The sequence below is a fragment of the Pygocentrus nattereri genome, chromosome 4 (assembly GCF_015220715.1).
Source record: "Pygocentrus nattereri isolate fPygNat1 chromosome 4, fPygNat1.pri, whole genome shotgun sequence".
In the NCBI taxonomy this organism is placed as follows: domain Eukaryota; kingdom Metazoa; phylum Chordata; class Actinopteri; order Characiformes; family Serrasalmidae; genus Pygocentrus; species Pygocentrus nattereri.
Window position 1 is genome coordinate 16,203,136 of NC_051214.1, and position 15,450 is coordinate 16,218,585.

Here is a 15,450-nt window from a genome sequence, read left to right on the forward strand (position 1 = left end):
ATATGAGAGTGTGCTAGACAGGTTACAAGAATGGATTGGATTTATTCCTTTTTTCTTTTGTAGATGAAATGATATTCCAACTGTAGTCAGATAGACATATTCACGTATGGTACTACACGAATAGCCAAAACTAACAAACAGTTAAGTGTTCCATTTTAATTGCAGGATTTAGCTAGCTAATTCACTAAAATGTTTTTCCTAGATATGAAGATGAGTCGATATGCAAAGAGGAAGTTAACTTGTGTTAACAGTTTAGAAACTACATTTAAATACACCTTTCTGACCCAGCTAGAGAACTATAATTTGGTGTTTACTATAAAAATGTACTGTGTATAATTTTTATGTAGGTTGCACCATAATAAAATAAAATTCAATCCAAATTCATTCATTATGATGTAAGCAAATTACATTTAGAGTAGTTTGATGTGAAATTTTATGTCCTAGAGAAACTTACAGAGTCAGAGTTATTCACTGTGGTGGTGATAAAACTTCTAAAAGCTCTTAACAAAGGCTATTACGTGAATTAGTTGTGAATATGTTGGCTGATGCATGAGACACTGTTTTAAGATTGTTTCGAGAAAAGGTTTTGGTCTGAAATGTATTTTTTTAATACCATTACCCTGGGGTGGTACATTTAGGGCACATATAGCTGCACTTGTGATTTTGGATAGTAAATAATATGGCAGTTTGTATTGTAGATATTGTGAACCCTGGATCATTTCAAGATCTTATGAATTGGTACGTTTCTCTACAGTGCATGATTTTACATCAAACTACACAGACCGCCTTTTATTACGTCTCAATGACTGAATTGTGCAGAAGTTAAAAAAACTGATATACTAGTTAAGGCTAGACTGTAAATATGGTTGCGTTTCAAGCAAATGGCTGAAAAAGGTGGTGAGGGGTGTTTTTGTTTTTATTTTGTTTTATGTTTTATTTTTTCAAATTGTGCACTAAAACCTGCAGAAAATATGATATTTAAGTATAAGGATGTTAAACGTTGACGCTGAATGTGTCTTCCTGTAATTGTGCGACGGCCCCTAACACTGCAGCTCTGCGTGAGAAGCAACAGGAATAAGAGGCTGCATTGTGTCTTTATCTCTGTTAAATATAATAATTAGAAAGTGCAGTTTAGTGAATGTTGTGGTTGCAGTTTTTGTCTTTAGTCATTTCACCACCAAACTGCAGCTGCGCCTATCTACTGTTTGCTATTTCTGATGTCCCGCTGTAGGTAGAGTTAGAGCGCCCTTAGTGTATCTACTACATTTACGCTTTTTAGTAAACAAATAAAAAAATATGCACACGATTAGAAGAGAACGAGAGAACGACTTAAGAGAACGTGAGTAAATTGAAAACTTATATATATATATATATATATATATATATATATATATATATATATATATATATATATATATATATATATATTAACGCCGTCCCCTCCAGTGCTCCCTTACATATTCATAAAAAAGTGAATGTCAATGTGAATACAAGCTTTAAGGGCCAGTTTGCCAGACCCAGCTTGTCTCACCTGGACTAAATGACATTTTGTGTGGGGCTAAGGAAAGTTTAGAGTTTAAGGACAGTGTCTCAAACCCTGAACGCCACGAGACCTTTTCCATGTGTTAGGGCTGAAGAAAGAAGAAACTGACTTCAGTGGTCGCATCTAAGCATCAATCGGTGCGCACTGGTGGAGAACTGCGTGGGCTAGCCGTTTAAAACCTTTAAAAAGCCTTTAAAGGCGTGTTTACAGACGACCGTGCTTTTACTCTGTGGAGTCTGCTCAAGGCTGGATGCCAGCTAAAAGGCACGTATCCGCTCCAAACCAATAGCACATGCTCACACACACGAGGAAGAACCGCTGGGTGACTTGCGTCTTGGCGCATGAGTTGGAAACGGCGAGCTGGAGACGAGACTGCAGCGCACTTTAATGTTTTGGCAAAACTTCCCGAAAGGAGTTTTTCGCGCTTCTCGTAACAACAGTCACCCTTGCGTTTATTAGCTAGACCTGCACTTTTAATCACCGCCAGGGCGAGAAGGCAGGAAGAAAACGAGAACGGGTAGCCAAAAGCGCCGCTATCGAACGGACAGCACTGCGAGGACATTTCAAGGTGCTACTGAAAGAAGTGGGAATTGTTATCTTGCAGCATGTTTGGAGCGAGCAAGAACGTGTGTGTACCTCTCAGCGTTGCATTTGTAGTGTCTTTGGAGCTAGTGCTGTGTTTCCCTACCAGACAGAACAAGAGCGCGACCGCGAGATTCAGACACGGCGCTGCTGCTGAGGTGAGCCACTACAGTTTTGTAGCTTTAGTGCTCCCATGAGTTAGTTAAGGCAGATGGGTCATTGTGGTCTTGTCAACTTCCCAAGACACTGCATATGTATAACGGCATACTTCATGCACTTTTTGATTCATGAACGTCTCACATTCTGTTGATGACAATATTATAGCTTAGTTATACTTAGTGAAGTTATACTAAACTTCACTGCAAAACAAGTTAAAGTTCTTCATTTTTCGGTTAGTAATGCCAACTGGAGTACTTGCTGATGTCTACCAACATTTAAGCTGAGTTTGTTTTTTAGATGGGATTAAGCCTACACTTCTAGTCTTGGACAAAATAGCAATGCAAATGATTCACTAATTCACTAATAAGTCATATTTAGCTTTGGGCTCAGTCGGGATCTGAGACCAGCCCTGAATGCTCTTGTGAGAGTCACATGGACATATAAGGCCATAATAAGTCCAGAAATTTGTGATGAAGAAGGCCAGAGGAAGATGCTGCAATCATTGGGCATGAAACTTGGGGAGAGCTCCAGTTCTTTTGCTTTTCCATGTTGGTTAGACGTGTAAAGATCATTCTCCATCTCCACCATAAAGATGCTTAAATATTTGATTTTTAAATGTTGTCAAAATAATGCCATATATCATTTTTATGATGTTTGGGCCCTCAGTTGGCACTGCATTATAAACAAACAGACTTGATTCTGTAGTAGAAATCACTGCACAGGCTTAGACATACTTCTGAAAAAAAAACTGTATGAACACAGTTCATTACTGCATCCAAGTTAAAACTCTAAAACACAAAGAAGAAACTGTACATAGACAGGATCCAAAAACGCTGCTGTCTTCTCTGGGCCTTAGCTCATTTAAAATGGCCTGAGGGAAAGGGGAGGAGGGTCCTGTAGTACGACAAATTAAAATTTGGAATTCTTTTTGGAAATCATGGACAGTTTCCTCCAGACTAAAGACCACTCAACTTGTCAACAGTATACAGTTCAAAAGGCAGCACTCATGGTGGTATAGGGGATCATTGGGGCACATGGCATGGGTGACGTGCACATCGGTAAAGGCACCATTAATGCTGAACAATCTATACATATTTTGTCAATGTATACTGCCATCCAGATGGCGTCTTTTTCAGGGAAGGCCTTGTTTATTTCAGCAAGACAGTGTCAAACCACATTATGTATGAATTACAACAGCATAGCTCCATATTAAAAGAGGTCTGGGTGCTAAACTGGCCCTGTCACTCACTGAAAATATTTGGAGGGTTATAAAATGAAAAATACGACAAGAAGACCCAGAATAGTTGAGCAGTGAAATGCTATATAAAACAAGAATGAGAGAAACTAGTGTTTTGTCTCCTCTGTTCTCAAACACTTATAGGGTGCTGTTAAAAGAAGAGGTGATGAAACACAGGCATCAAATTCAAAATAGGTATATATTAAAAAAAAAATCTAGTTTGAATATTTGATATGTTGTCTCTGTACTATTTTCAATTAAATATAGGGTTTAATCATTGCATTTTTTTTTTATTTACATTTTGCAGAGCAGCCTTTTTCGGAAATGGGGGTGTAATTGCACAAGGTCACCTGACCTCCAATGAGGCAGCCAATTTACAAAATCCTCTGTTTTAACCAGATTATCACTGGTGTTGCAATCACATCATATTCATATAACGCCAATTAATCAACAGTGATTAATGCTAATGTCATTAATGATTAGAACACTTGAAAAACGAAATATGAGAAATGAAAAAGAAATAGGAACATTTGATCTTTCTCAATGTATTAGTCTTTTACTTGTTATTTTGTCAATTTTCTGTCATGACTGGGTATGGCCAAAGAGAGTATAGCAGAGAGGCAGAGGCTGTAGGCTTCGTAGAGATTCGTTATGTACGGCTGCAAGAAACATACAGGAGAAGCATTGAACAGATGGGGGGAAATACAAATAGGGTATATCTCAGAAAGAGGGAAATGTCAGGAAGGACAAAGATATCAAGAAAGGCAGTTAAGGGCAGCCCCGGCCACTGTAACTCCACCTCCGACTGCCCCAACCACATCAGAAATGAAACCTAACCCAATATTAGCTGTGAGACTGCAGTGTATGAATTCCTTTTCAGCATTTAGTTATCCTGTAATTTCTTATTGCAATTTCTGTTTGTAATTCTTATTACATGTTTTGCATGCATACATACACGCATAATGCATGCAGAGGGTGTTTGCACATGTAAGCGAATACATAGATTTTTTGGCATTGCTTTTAATAATCTGTTCATTTGTTATGAGCAACTTTGATCATTTTTGAATAATGCATAACATTGTTTTTGTAAGTCATTTGACAATATGCTTTTTTCTTTTTGATAAAATATGATCTTTGGAATTAAGCTCTTAATTTTGCTTATATGGTTATATGAGATGTCAGTAGACACATTAGGGTTGTTCAGTTTTGGGATGAATGAAATCACTTAAATTATCACCACAAATGGAGAATGACTCAAAGTAAACCTAAATTTGCTAGTCTGTGGATGTTTCCCCAAAAACTGATGGCATCTGGGTTATTCTTGAGCAGCATGATGACAGTGCACATTTTTCATAAACTCACCACAAGTAGTGAGAGGTGGGGCTGCCTTGTCAAAGTTGATCGACAGAGTTGACCTTACAAAACCAAAGAACCTGCTCAGCCTCTGGCTCTTGTAGGGTCAGAGGTCACTTCATTGATTATTTCTTTTAGCTACTTTTTCTGTTAATGTGGAATGTGTCATGTTTTACTTTCCTTGATGATATGGGAGGCCATCCCAAGTTTGACCCCAAGATTACATTTTTTTTTAGTGGAGCAAGTGTTAGGGGGTGGGGGATACACAAAGGGGGCTTTTTTAATTGATGTTTAGGAAATGCCATTTCTAGGTGGGCTTTGATATTGATAGATATAGATTATAAATTTAGGCTGTAATTCAGAGATTATGTGGTAGTTATGGTGGGGGAACATACTCTCACTACTCTCGTCATTTAAGGACAGGCCAAATTCTAGCTGGAGGGAAAGCAGTTTAATAATGAATGAACAAGGCAGAGATGGACAAGAACAGAGTAGGGAAATTGGACAAAGTTAATGCTTCATATGAAAAAAGAGAATGTGAGCTTGTCAAATCAGGGTGTTTAAAAAAGAGGCTTCGATCAATAGGAAGATCTGGCTAAGCTTTTGAGCATAGGGCTTAATACAGGGCTATGAATAATCAAGAGGAGATACAGTTTATTGTGTATTCCACATTTAAGGAATAATCTGAATGGTTCTTCATCAGATGGCATTCAAATGACATTGTAACATTGTTACATCTTGCTTTTGTTTCTCATTATCAGGCACACATTCAAACATCCTCAAGTGGCATTAGCGAAGGCCATGATCTAGAGCAGAACCAGGTGCAGAGTGTGTTGACTGGCTCATATCAACTGCAGCAACAGCAGTATCACAGGTGGTCCCAGCAACATTCTCTGGGGGTTCTACCACAGCCTGAGCCGGAAGAGGAGTCCAAACCTTTCATCTTGGACCTCAAGAACTTCCCTGACTTGGCCAGTGCTGACACTGGCTCTCAAAACCCCAACATTCAGGTGAGAGCAGCTAAAAAAAAGCCCAGTGGTATCTGTGAGCATTTTAGACCTCTCTTGAAACTGTATAGCCACTGACAACAATGCTTTCCTATCATCAAACCAAGCTACAGCTGTAATAATACAAAAAAACAGAACAAACAAAAACTGCATAATTTCTGAATGCTGCTGTGTAGTCAAGAAGTAGGATATTCTTCATGTGGAGTGAAATCACTGATCATGTGTTTCAGCCCTACAACATTAACATTGAAAAGCTTTCATTTTCTTCATAACCTTTCTGATCTTTTATATTCTTTGCCATAATGGCAAATCATTTAATACTACATCATAGGTTACGATAGAGGTGGTGGATGACCCTCAGATGGAAGTGGAGATGGATCTGGTTAAGGAGCGCAACAGTGATTGGCCCATCTCCTCCTCTTCCCCCTCCCCTGTGGTTGACTGGTTGGGTGGTAAGAAGCTGTTCTGGCCGCTGTTTTGGGGCTACACTGATGTGGACTCAGGCGAGGACAGCACAGACCAGGGAGTGAAAGAGGTGGTGGAAGATGAAAAGTTTGAAGAGGAAGAGGAGGAGAACTACACATCTGATTTTGATAGTCAAGAGCCCCTTCCCAGTGGGCTAGGTGGGATAGATGGCGAATTGGAAAGCCAATGGAACCTGGGCTGGGACTTCACACATAGAAACACTGGTGAGCAAAGCTGTTGACTTGTCCTTTGTTTCTGTCTGAAATTACCTTAAAACAGAAGCAGTGTAGTTAACTGGGATTGAGATACTATAGTTGCTGTGGCTCTTTTGCGATCAGGGTGAGCTCAAGGTGATGAGTTTAATAGAGAGATTATATTTAAGACAATAAGGTAGCCCCTTTGTATTGTGCTATTGGTGTGCCCAAAAAAAATTATTTGCTTGTAACTGAGTTTGGCAAAAGAATAGATTTTAGAGCTTTAAAAAGACAGAGAACAGGAAAGAGAGGTAGGGAAAAAGAGGAGGATGTTAATAAGCAGAAGGGGTGTTAGGAGCACTCCGCCAGGCCTTGACTGAGAGCAAGCACTTCTAGCCGGTTTGGCTTTTGTGCAAGCAGTCTTTGATGTGGATGCTGGGTCCCGCTCAGCAGACAGCTCCACCGTTTGAAGCCATGCCCAATGCAATCACTAATGGCAACGTGAAGCTGTTTCTCCGGACAAAACAAGGCCCATGGTTGTGTTCAATTAGAGTACAGAGTGGGAACACAGCATGATGGGGGCCATTCGGCTGCTCTTTTCATCCCCATGCGGCCGGGCCCCAGATTCAGCGAGGCTCAGCTTTTTAGCCAGTTCAGGAATTCCTGGGTTTTCAAGGTCACTGAAGAAAATTACGCCTCTGTTGTTTCTCTCTCTCTCTCTCTCTCTCTCTCTCTCTCTCTCTCTCTCTCTCTCTCTGTCTCTGTCTCTCTCTGTTTCTGTCTCTCTCTGTCTCTGTCTGTCTTTTTGTCCCTCTACTTGCCTGTTCTTCAACGTGGTGGGAAAAGAGCAGTATGCCACCTAGCTATGTAGTCTCCTTCTGTGGCAGTCCGAATTAAATGGTATGGACAGGATCAATGAGAGGGAGAAAAGTGGTTTGATTGTAACCCCAAATTAATGTCAGACCACGCTGCCTTTAGTCGTCTGTTTTCTCTGCACAGTTCCATAGGAAACTTTTATTTACTCCTACATAGCAGGGTGTACATAGCTATATGCAAACACCTTGCACTGAATGGTGTGAATGGTCATCTTAATAATAATCTTTTTACCCTATTTAAATATGCCAGCAATTCTTTACATTGTCTGATTTATTTAGTAACAAATGCTGTTCATTCTCAAATTAAATTTTTTTCAAAACAGATGAATTCTCAAAATCCTCAACATTTTTTAAAACAGTTGAACTGTGGCACACGGCCAAAGTATAACCTATGTGTGGGGAAAAGACTTATGAATTCTTAGGGGTGTGTTTTAAGGGGGCTTATTTTGTTAAAGGGTTGGCATAACAGACATTGCAGAAGTTTTGTTTGAATACTTATATTTATCTTAGCCAAACCTGTGTACTATATAAATAGGGGTCTGTAGAATAAAGAAATTGTTAATGCATAAAATATTGAAAATCAAACTGATCTTGACCTCAGATTCAAAAGTCATATCAAACCTAAGTTATCGTTACAGCCATACTTGTATTACTTCTTGACTTCCTTCACTTATGTTCAGTGTTAATGTTTTTAAACGGTAAGTGCAAAGTTGACATTTCATAGATGCAAGGTTTTGTAACAACAATGACAATATTTGACAAGCAAAGAAACATTTATTTTGAGCATGCCATACATTCTATGGTTCATGCCACAATACACATGTAACCTATTAAACTTTTAATAGCCTATTAATCATATGATTTTAGTCATTATGCTATGTTAACTGACTTTGTTAGTGTGCGTTTGAGTATATACTTTTGAATAAGGAAGAAGCTGGGTATACAGCCTGTATGGTGTATTTAGAGGCTTCACTTAAGCACAGAAATGCCATTTGGTGGTCACATATGTCTAAGGACCCTTGCCACTAGTGATTGGTCCTCTAATTACAACTCTGCTGTTTGCCTTATCTTGTGGCTGTTGTGACCACTATGTTGGCAACACCACAAAGGCAAAGTGGGCAGTACCCAAGCCCACCCCGTCCTTTTCATCACCCATTGCTATGTCTGTAATCAGGACTTTGTCTGTGTGTTCAGTATCATTAGCACCTAACCCAGTCCTCTAAAGAATCAAATATTTCAAACATGCACATCTCTAATCTGCGTTCTGCATTACAGGACTAGAGAAAGAGGTTAGTTTCTTAGGGAGGGAATTGTTCCTGTGCAACATCTGCTTAGGGAACCTTACAGTGCCATTTTGTAAATGTTATATTTTAACAAGGTCTTAGTTTCAACCACTTCTGTCACACGAACCTTCTGATTTAAATGTAGGCCAAGATGTCCACAACAATCAGATTCCTTTTAATTACACTCTCAATTGTGTGTACATACCACTGTTCCCCATTGTTTGCTAGTTTGATGGGACACAATTATAGATCAAGCTAAATGGTAGCTAGAAGTAACCAGCAACTATCTGCATTTCCTTTGGTGTTACAACTCAGTGTTTCCTGGTGGTTGCAAGCAGTTGTGTTGCAATTGTGTTGAAATTTATTAGAGGCATCACCAAAGATCAAACTTTTGATCACTAGCAATGCTCAGCCGCTAGCACTACTCAGGAGTGAAGTTGTTGCATTCATTTCATGATTATCTGGATGAAAAACAACAGTGTCGTCATTGTGCTTGCCACTCAAATTTCCTTGTTGAAGTAGTCAGGTTATTGGCCATGTTGAATGATGAAACCCACAAGAACCCAATTTCTGTCCACTCACTGCCCAATCTGTTGGACTCTTCTACCTTGTTGGTGCTTGCTGATGTAAAGTCAGAGACAATAGCTCACAGTTTGTGTTGTCTCTAGTCCTCCTCATCAACTGACAGGAGGCTGCCAAGAGGATACCGATGGTTGGACAATTTTGGTTGGTGGACTATTCTCAGTCCTTCAGTCACTTTGAGATGTTTCGAAACTACAGCAGAACTGCTGTGTCAGATGCACTTGTACCAGTGCAACACACAGTAACACATCACAACCACATTGGTATCACTACAGCACTGAGAATGATCCACAACCCAAATTATACCTGCTTTGTGATGGTCCTGACCATTAAAGAATAGGGTGAAAGGGTGTTAACAACATATGCAGAGAAACAGATTGACTATAATATCTAATTCCAGGGCTACAAAGTAGACCTGTATGGTAAGCTGATAATGGTAATGAGTATAGTGACGAGGTAGGTGTTGCTAATAAAGTGGTAAGTGAGTGCATTTTTCAAAAAACAATGACATTTCTCAGTTTCAGCATCCCGACTTTTTTGAAAGTTGCTGCATCCACAAATTCTAATTAAAACACTTAAATGTAAAGAAGAAACTGTACACAAACAGGATCCAGAAATGCTGCCACCTTTTCTGTGCATGAGATCCTTTAAAGTGGAATGAGGTGAAGTGGGAAAGTGTCCTGTGGTCCAACGAATCAACATTTGAAATTCTTTTTGGAAATCATAGACACTGTATCCTCTGTGGTAAAAACTACTCAGCTTGTTATCAGTGCACAGTTCAAAAGCCAGTATTCATGATGGTATAGGAGTGTATTTGTGCACATGTCATGAATGTCTTGCACATCTTTTAAGGCACCATTAATACTGAGCAATATATATACATGTTTTGGCAACATATGCTGCCATCCAGACGACACCTTTTTCAAGGAAGGCCTTGCTTATTTCAGCAAGACAATGTCAAACCACATTCTGCATGTATTACAACATCATCGCTCTGTATTAAAAGAGGCCTGTGTGGCCAGATATGTCACCAGTGGCAGTCATTTAGCATGTTATGAAATGGAAAAAATATGACAAAGGAGACCCCAAACTGATGAGCAGCTTAAAATCCTATGTTAAGCAAAAATAGGAAAACATTTCACTTTCAAAACTACAGCAATTGGCCTCCGCAGTTCCTAAATGCTTACAGAGTTAAAAGAAAAAGGTGTTGAAACACACCGGTAATCATGCCCCTGTCCCAACTTTTTTGGAAAAGCATCAAATGTTGTTGGCATCAAATACAAAATGGGTATATATTTTTAAAAAAAACAATAACATTTCAAAGAAATATAGGGTTTAATGATTTGCACATCATTTGGATTTTGTTTTTATTCATATTTTGCAGTGTCCCAAATTTTTTGGAAATAGGGTTGTACAACAATGTCTTTTGAATCACAATATAACTTTCAAAATGATATTTTACAGACTGTGCCTTTTGTGGTCAAGTACTCATAAATGCACACACATCGTTTAGCTTCAAAAGGATGCCTGTTGTCCTTGAGGCACTAGGATGTCTAGTGCCCTTCTGTAATCTACAATTAAATTCTGTTGTTTTATTAAATCAAGTGTGAACTAAATTTGAACTTGAGGTAATTAAATGTGTTTAGTGAAAAAGGGCTCTTAGAATGCTTTTAATTCTATGGTCCAGTGCTCAAAGCATAGGTTTGTTTTGTTTGGCAACTTTGTTGCTCTGTTTGATGTTTTGGTCCTGGAATATTGGACCTTTTTAATTACTTCCATGTTTCATGTCATTCTGCAGAGAAAGACGAGGACAATTGGAGTGCATGGGGGCCTTGTTCTGTCACCTGTGGCCATGGCAACCAGACTCGCACACGATCATGTGGGGATTTCTGCATGTCCACCGAATCCAGGAGTTGTTACCTTAACCCTTGCCCAGGTGAGATAATTTACTTGATTTTCGTATGTGAAATACACTGCACAAAAATGTCAAATGATGTTGTTTTTTTCCCCCAGATGATTTGAATCCAATATCCAGTGTTTTCCCCTTTGAGATGGAGAATGGGACGGAACCTTTTGGCACAGGTAAGTATCATATTTATACACTTTGTACATTCTTTTTCAAGATTGTATTTATACCAATTATTGTTTGCAGACATCAGTGAAATGTGGCCATGCTTTACACCACAATAGGACCACCACTGATAGGTGGTGGACCATTATCAGTACAGCAGTGATACTGACAAGTTAGCGAGGTACTGACATGTTGGTATGTGTTGGTAACACATATATCAGCCACAGCAGTGTCACTACTGTTTCTCTTACTTTTTACTTATTTTTGCTCATATTTAATCATTGCCATCTGCTAACTAGGTCGACCCTAATGCCATGATGACACCAAACTAACATGCACGTCCTTTGAAACATGTTAAGGTAGTGACTGTTATTTTGAACTGCCGCTGAACTGACCTCATTGGACAGCTTAACATGCCTGTTTGAGAACCCTAACTGTTACATCAGCTAACAGATGCACACTTTGGCTAGCATTGTGTTATGTGATGGGGAAGAGGAAGGACCATCTCACCCACTCAAAGAAAGCAAGCTGAAATCTGGTCTTGGACTCCTGGCCACAGGTGGCTGTGGCATTGCTGGGGATTGATCTTGCAATGATCTGGCAACCAGAAATATACAGCCAACAGTGGGCCTGTGTTAGGAAACTGACCACTGATTACCACTGATGATAGGCAAGTGAAAAACAGAGCTAACTATCTCTAATTGTACACCTACAGTGTAGCAACTTGGTAGGTGTGGCAAGTCTATATAGTGTTTAAAATCACCAACAAAGCAGCAGCAGTTGTGCATTCTCATCTTTGCAACATGCATTGTCTCTTAAAAGAGGTGTGTTAAGAGTGGTCTACCACTCCAGTTATATCTGGTAACAGGGTAAAGGATGGCTGGCAAGGTCACTGCAAAAACCTAAGAAAGTTGTGCCTCTCCTAATGTTGCTTCGTATATCAAACTTTCAGCTTAGGACAACTTTTACAGTTGTACCAACAAACTAAAAAGTCCCATACAAATGAAAATGTAGAGGCACACAGAGAAGAACATCTAGCCTTACAAGATGTCTCAAGATGTGTAAAAAATGACAAGAAATGAAAATGCAGGCCAATTTAAGGTGAACAAAAGATGGAATCCAGAAACTACATTAATTAAATCCTTGAAATTATTTAGTCACTCAATGTTAAAGCAGTAGGTTTTCATGTCTAATAAGAATGAGGCTTAAGTGAGGAAAGGTAACCCTTCAAATGAGCTAATGGTGAAGCTAACACTGGAGCTAGTCAGAGTAATGTCAAATGCTGAGAAGGACTTGTGTTTTTGAGTTCTTTCTGCAAACTTTCATTAAATAATAAAAAAAATTACATGTGTACACATGCATTAATATCAGTCTTTACAAATCATGTTATAACCACAAACATGAGTGCTGTAAAGTCCTGTTTAGTGAGAACTGAATACCTATTTGGCAGCTGTGCCTAATAAAATAGCCAATGAGTGTATGTATGATTTGCCTCATTCCTTAGACATTGACAGCTGTGAGAAGTGGCTGAACTGTAAGAGCGAGTTTCTGCAGCGCTACCTGCAGCAGGTCCTCATGGAATTACCCAACTGTCCCTGCTCCTACCCCACCACAGCTTCCCATAGTGCACTTAACCTGCCAGACGAGGGGCACAAGCAAACATTCCACTGGAGGGACGCTAGCAATCCCAAGGAGCGGCTGGACATCTACAAGCCTTCGGCACGCAGCTGCTTGCGCTCTGCACTGTCAGCACAGGGCACCACATTGGCTGCTCAGCACTGTTGCTACGATAGCCAGGGCCATTTGATCACAAGGGGCAAAGGGGCAGGCACGCCAAATCTCATCAGTACAGAGTTCTCTCCTGAGCTACATTTCAAGGTGGACATACTGCCCTGGATCTTGTGCAAGGGAGACTGGAGCCGCTTTCACGCTGTGCGGCCACCCAACAATGGCCTGAACTGCCCTGAGAACCCCCGCCAGGATGTCTTCATGAATGAATTGGAGGAGGCCAGAGAATACTGATCAAATGCCCCACACAACAACGCCAGTCCTGTCCTGTGAGAGTTTCAGTTTCCATGCTTGAACTTCAAACTACATTTCACAGCTGCTTTCCACCCTGTTAAAGGTGTAGCATGTTTTTTAGCATGGTTCCCTGCCCACTCTATGCATTTGTTTTTAGTGTTTAGGAGATTGGTCAGTGGTCCAAAGGTGGCACATACATGCACAGCCAGCCTCCTAAAGTGTATGTATTTTTTAATGAATATGTAAACATTATATAAAGGTATATAGGAGTAGTCACATATTTTTCAAGTTCCAGAATGTACTTTAAAGTTATCAACAGTTAGAGCCTCTGATCTTTTAGCCAGAAACATACTTTTAACGCTGCTACGATGATTAACCTGAAAAACATTGATTATTTACCTAGTCACTTAATATAAAAAGCTTTATGGAAAGGAAAGTCAGACAGGCCATACAGATCGAGGCAGTTTAAAGATTGGTCAAATATCCAGGCTAAGCAACACCAATGTACTATGATCAAACAGAATCTATGTTTGCATTAAAACAGTTCAGTTTTGTTTTCTTTCAAGGTCTGAATGGTAGGCATGGAAAAATATTTGTGTAGGGGATGTTTCCCAACAGACAAGTGCTGTGTCATGGACTTAGAACTTGCCAGCACAACAGCTCAGTGAGAGAAACACGTAAATCATCACAAACTTGAACACTACAGTTTCATTTACTGTAATTATCTGCTTATCAGGTTATTTATCTTGAGATTTGATCAGCAGTCTTTAAATACAACACATTCTAGATATTAATTTTAATTATTGATGCTGTACAACTTCTTGATTATTATGTAATACACAACTGTGTTGTCACCAGCTTCCTACACTCTTGAAAATTAAGGTGCCAAAAGGACCAAGGGTTCTTTGGAGCAATGCCATAGAAGAACCACTTTTTGTTCCCTAAAGACTTTTGTAAATGAGACATATTAGTCAGAAGAAACTGTTTAAAGTTGAATGAACCTCCACATAATGTAAAGGTTCTACACCAATTAGTTTTTTCTTGAACCATATGTCTAAACTAAGGACCTTTATTTTTAGGAGTGTACTAATTATTTTAAGCCTACTTGTTTCACATTACAATGATTTTTATACGTATCTGCAGCAAAATTGGTTCCACATTATGGAAAACCTTGATTTCAGATGTTTTAGCAGTAACTGAAATGATAATCAATTCAGTAATTCAAATTCCAGCAATTGCTGTTGACCTCTGTTGGAGTTCCTCTCTGACAGAAAGCATCAGGCTCATCTTTGATGAACACTTAAAGATTGATGTCATGGCGATATTTGAGAAGCTGACCAGACATTACCTTCCACTACTAACTCAGGGGAACTTACTTCACAGCTAGCACAGTTCACTTACCTCTTCAGTTAAAGCCTCAACAGAACCTCTGATTTCAGGTTGAGGAGTAGGGGAGTGCTAAATGAAAAGGGCAGATTTTAGAAGATGGTTAAAAGGTAGTTTTGTGTATACTTTATGTGCAGTTTTCCTGTCAATCTGTTATTATAGTGTTATTATTTTTTTTTCTCTGTATATAATGATTCATTGTTTGGGAGCTGTATATTTTGTCAATGTTTATGCTCCAGACATCTTTTCAGGAATCATTTTCAAGTGCATACAAGTTTGCATGCATCTTTTTATTAAGGATGGCACTTTATTTAAAGTATATACAAATGAATATGTATGCATTTAATGTCATTTGTGGTGTTATTATTGTGAAGGAACCTACTTGCTATTGTTTATTTTCTGTCAAATATAATGGCAAGCACAGTATTTTGAGTTCATGTTAGATGTGAGACTGTACAGTATTTATTGTCTATTTTCTTAAATTTGATAAGTCTTTGAAATGATATTCCTACCTGGTGCACTACTTTGACTGAGACCTCTAGGACACTGTCTCAAAAAGAAGGGAAAGCATTTTGTCTGTTACTCCAACAGCAAGTCAAAGGGAAAAAACTGTCTCTGTATTTTAATGCTCCGCTAGCTGAAAGCTGTGTTGTGACAAATACAAAGATGAATAAAAAAGATACAAAAAACA

General features: G+C 39.1%; 1 protein-coding gene across 2 annotated transcripts; it reads left to right on the plus strand.

Moving 5' to 3' along the window:
* Nucleotides 1–1,765: 1,765 nt before the first annotated feature.
* On the plus strand, nt 1,766–15,450 carry ism2b (isthmin 2b). 2 transcript variants are annotated; one of them, XM_017684617.2, is made up of 6 exons: nt 1,766–2,283; nt 5,636–5,884; nt 6,213–6,570; nt 11,079–11,216; nt 11,294–11,362; nt 12,856–15,450. In XM_017684617.2, exons 1-6 carry the CDS (start codon nt 2,149–2,151, stop codon nt 13,371–13,373), a joined length of 1,467 nt encoding a protein of 488 aa, XP_017540106.1. In that variant the 5' UTR covers nt 1,766–2,148; the 3' UTR covers nt 13,374–15,450. The 2 variants fall into 2 exon arrangements, with proteins under 2 accessions (XP_017540106.1, XP_037393320.1); XM_037537423.1 differs by having other exon boundaries at nt 12,967–15,450.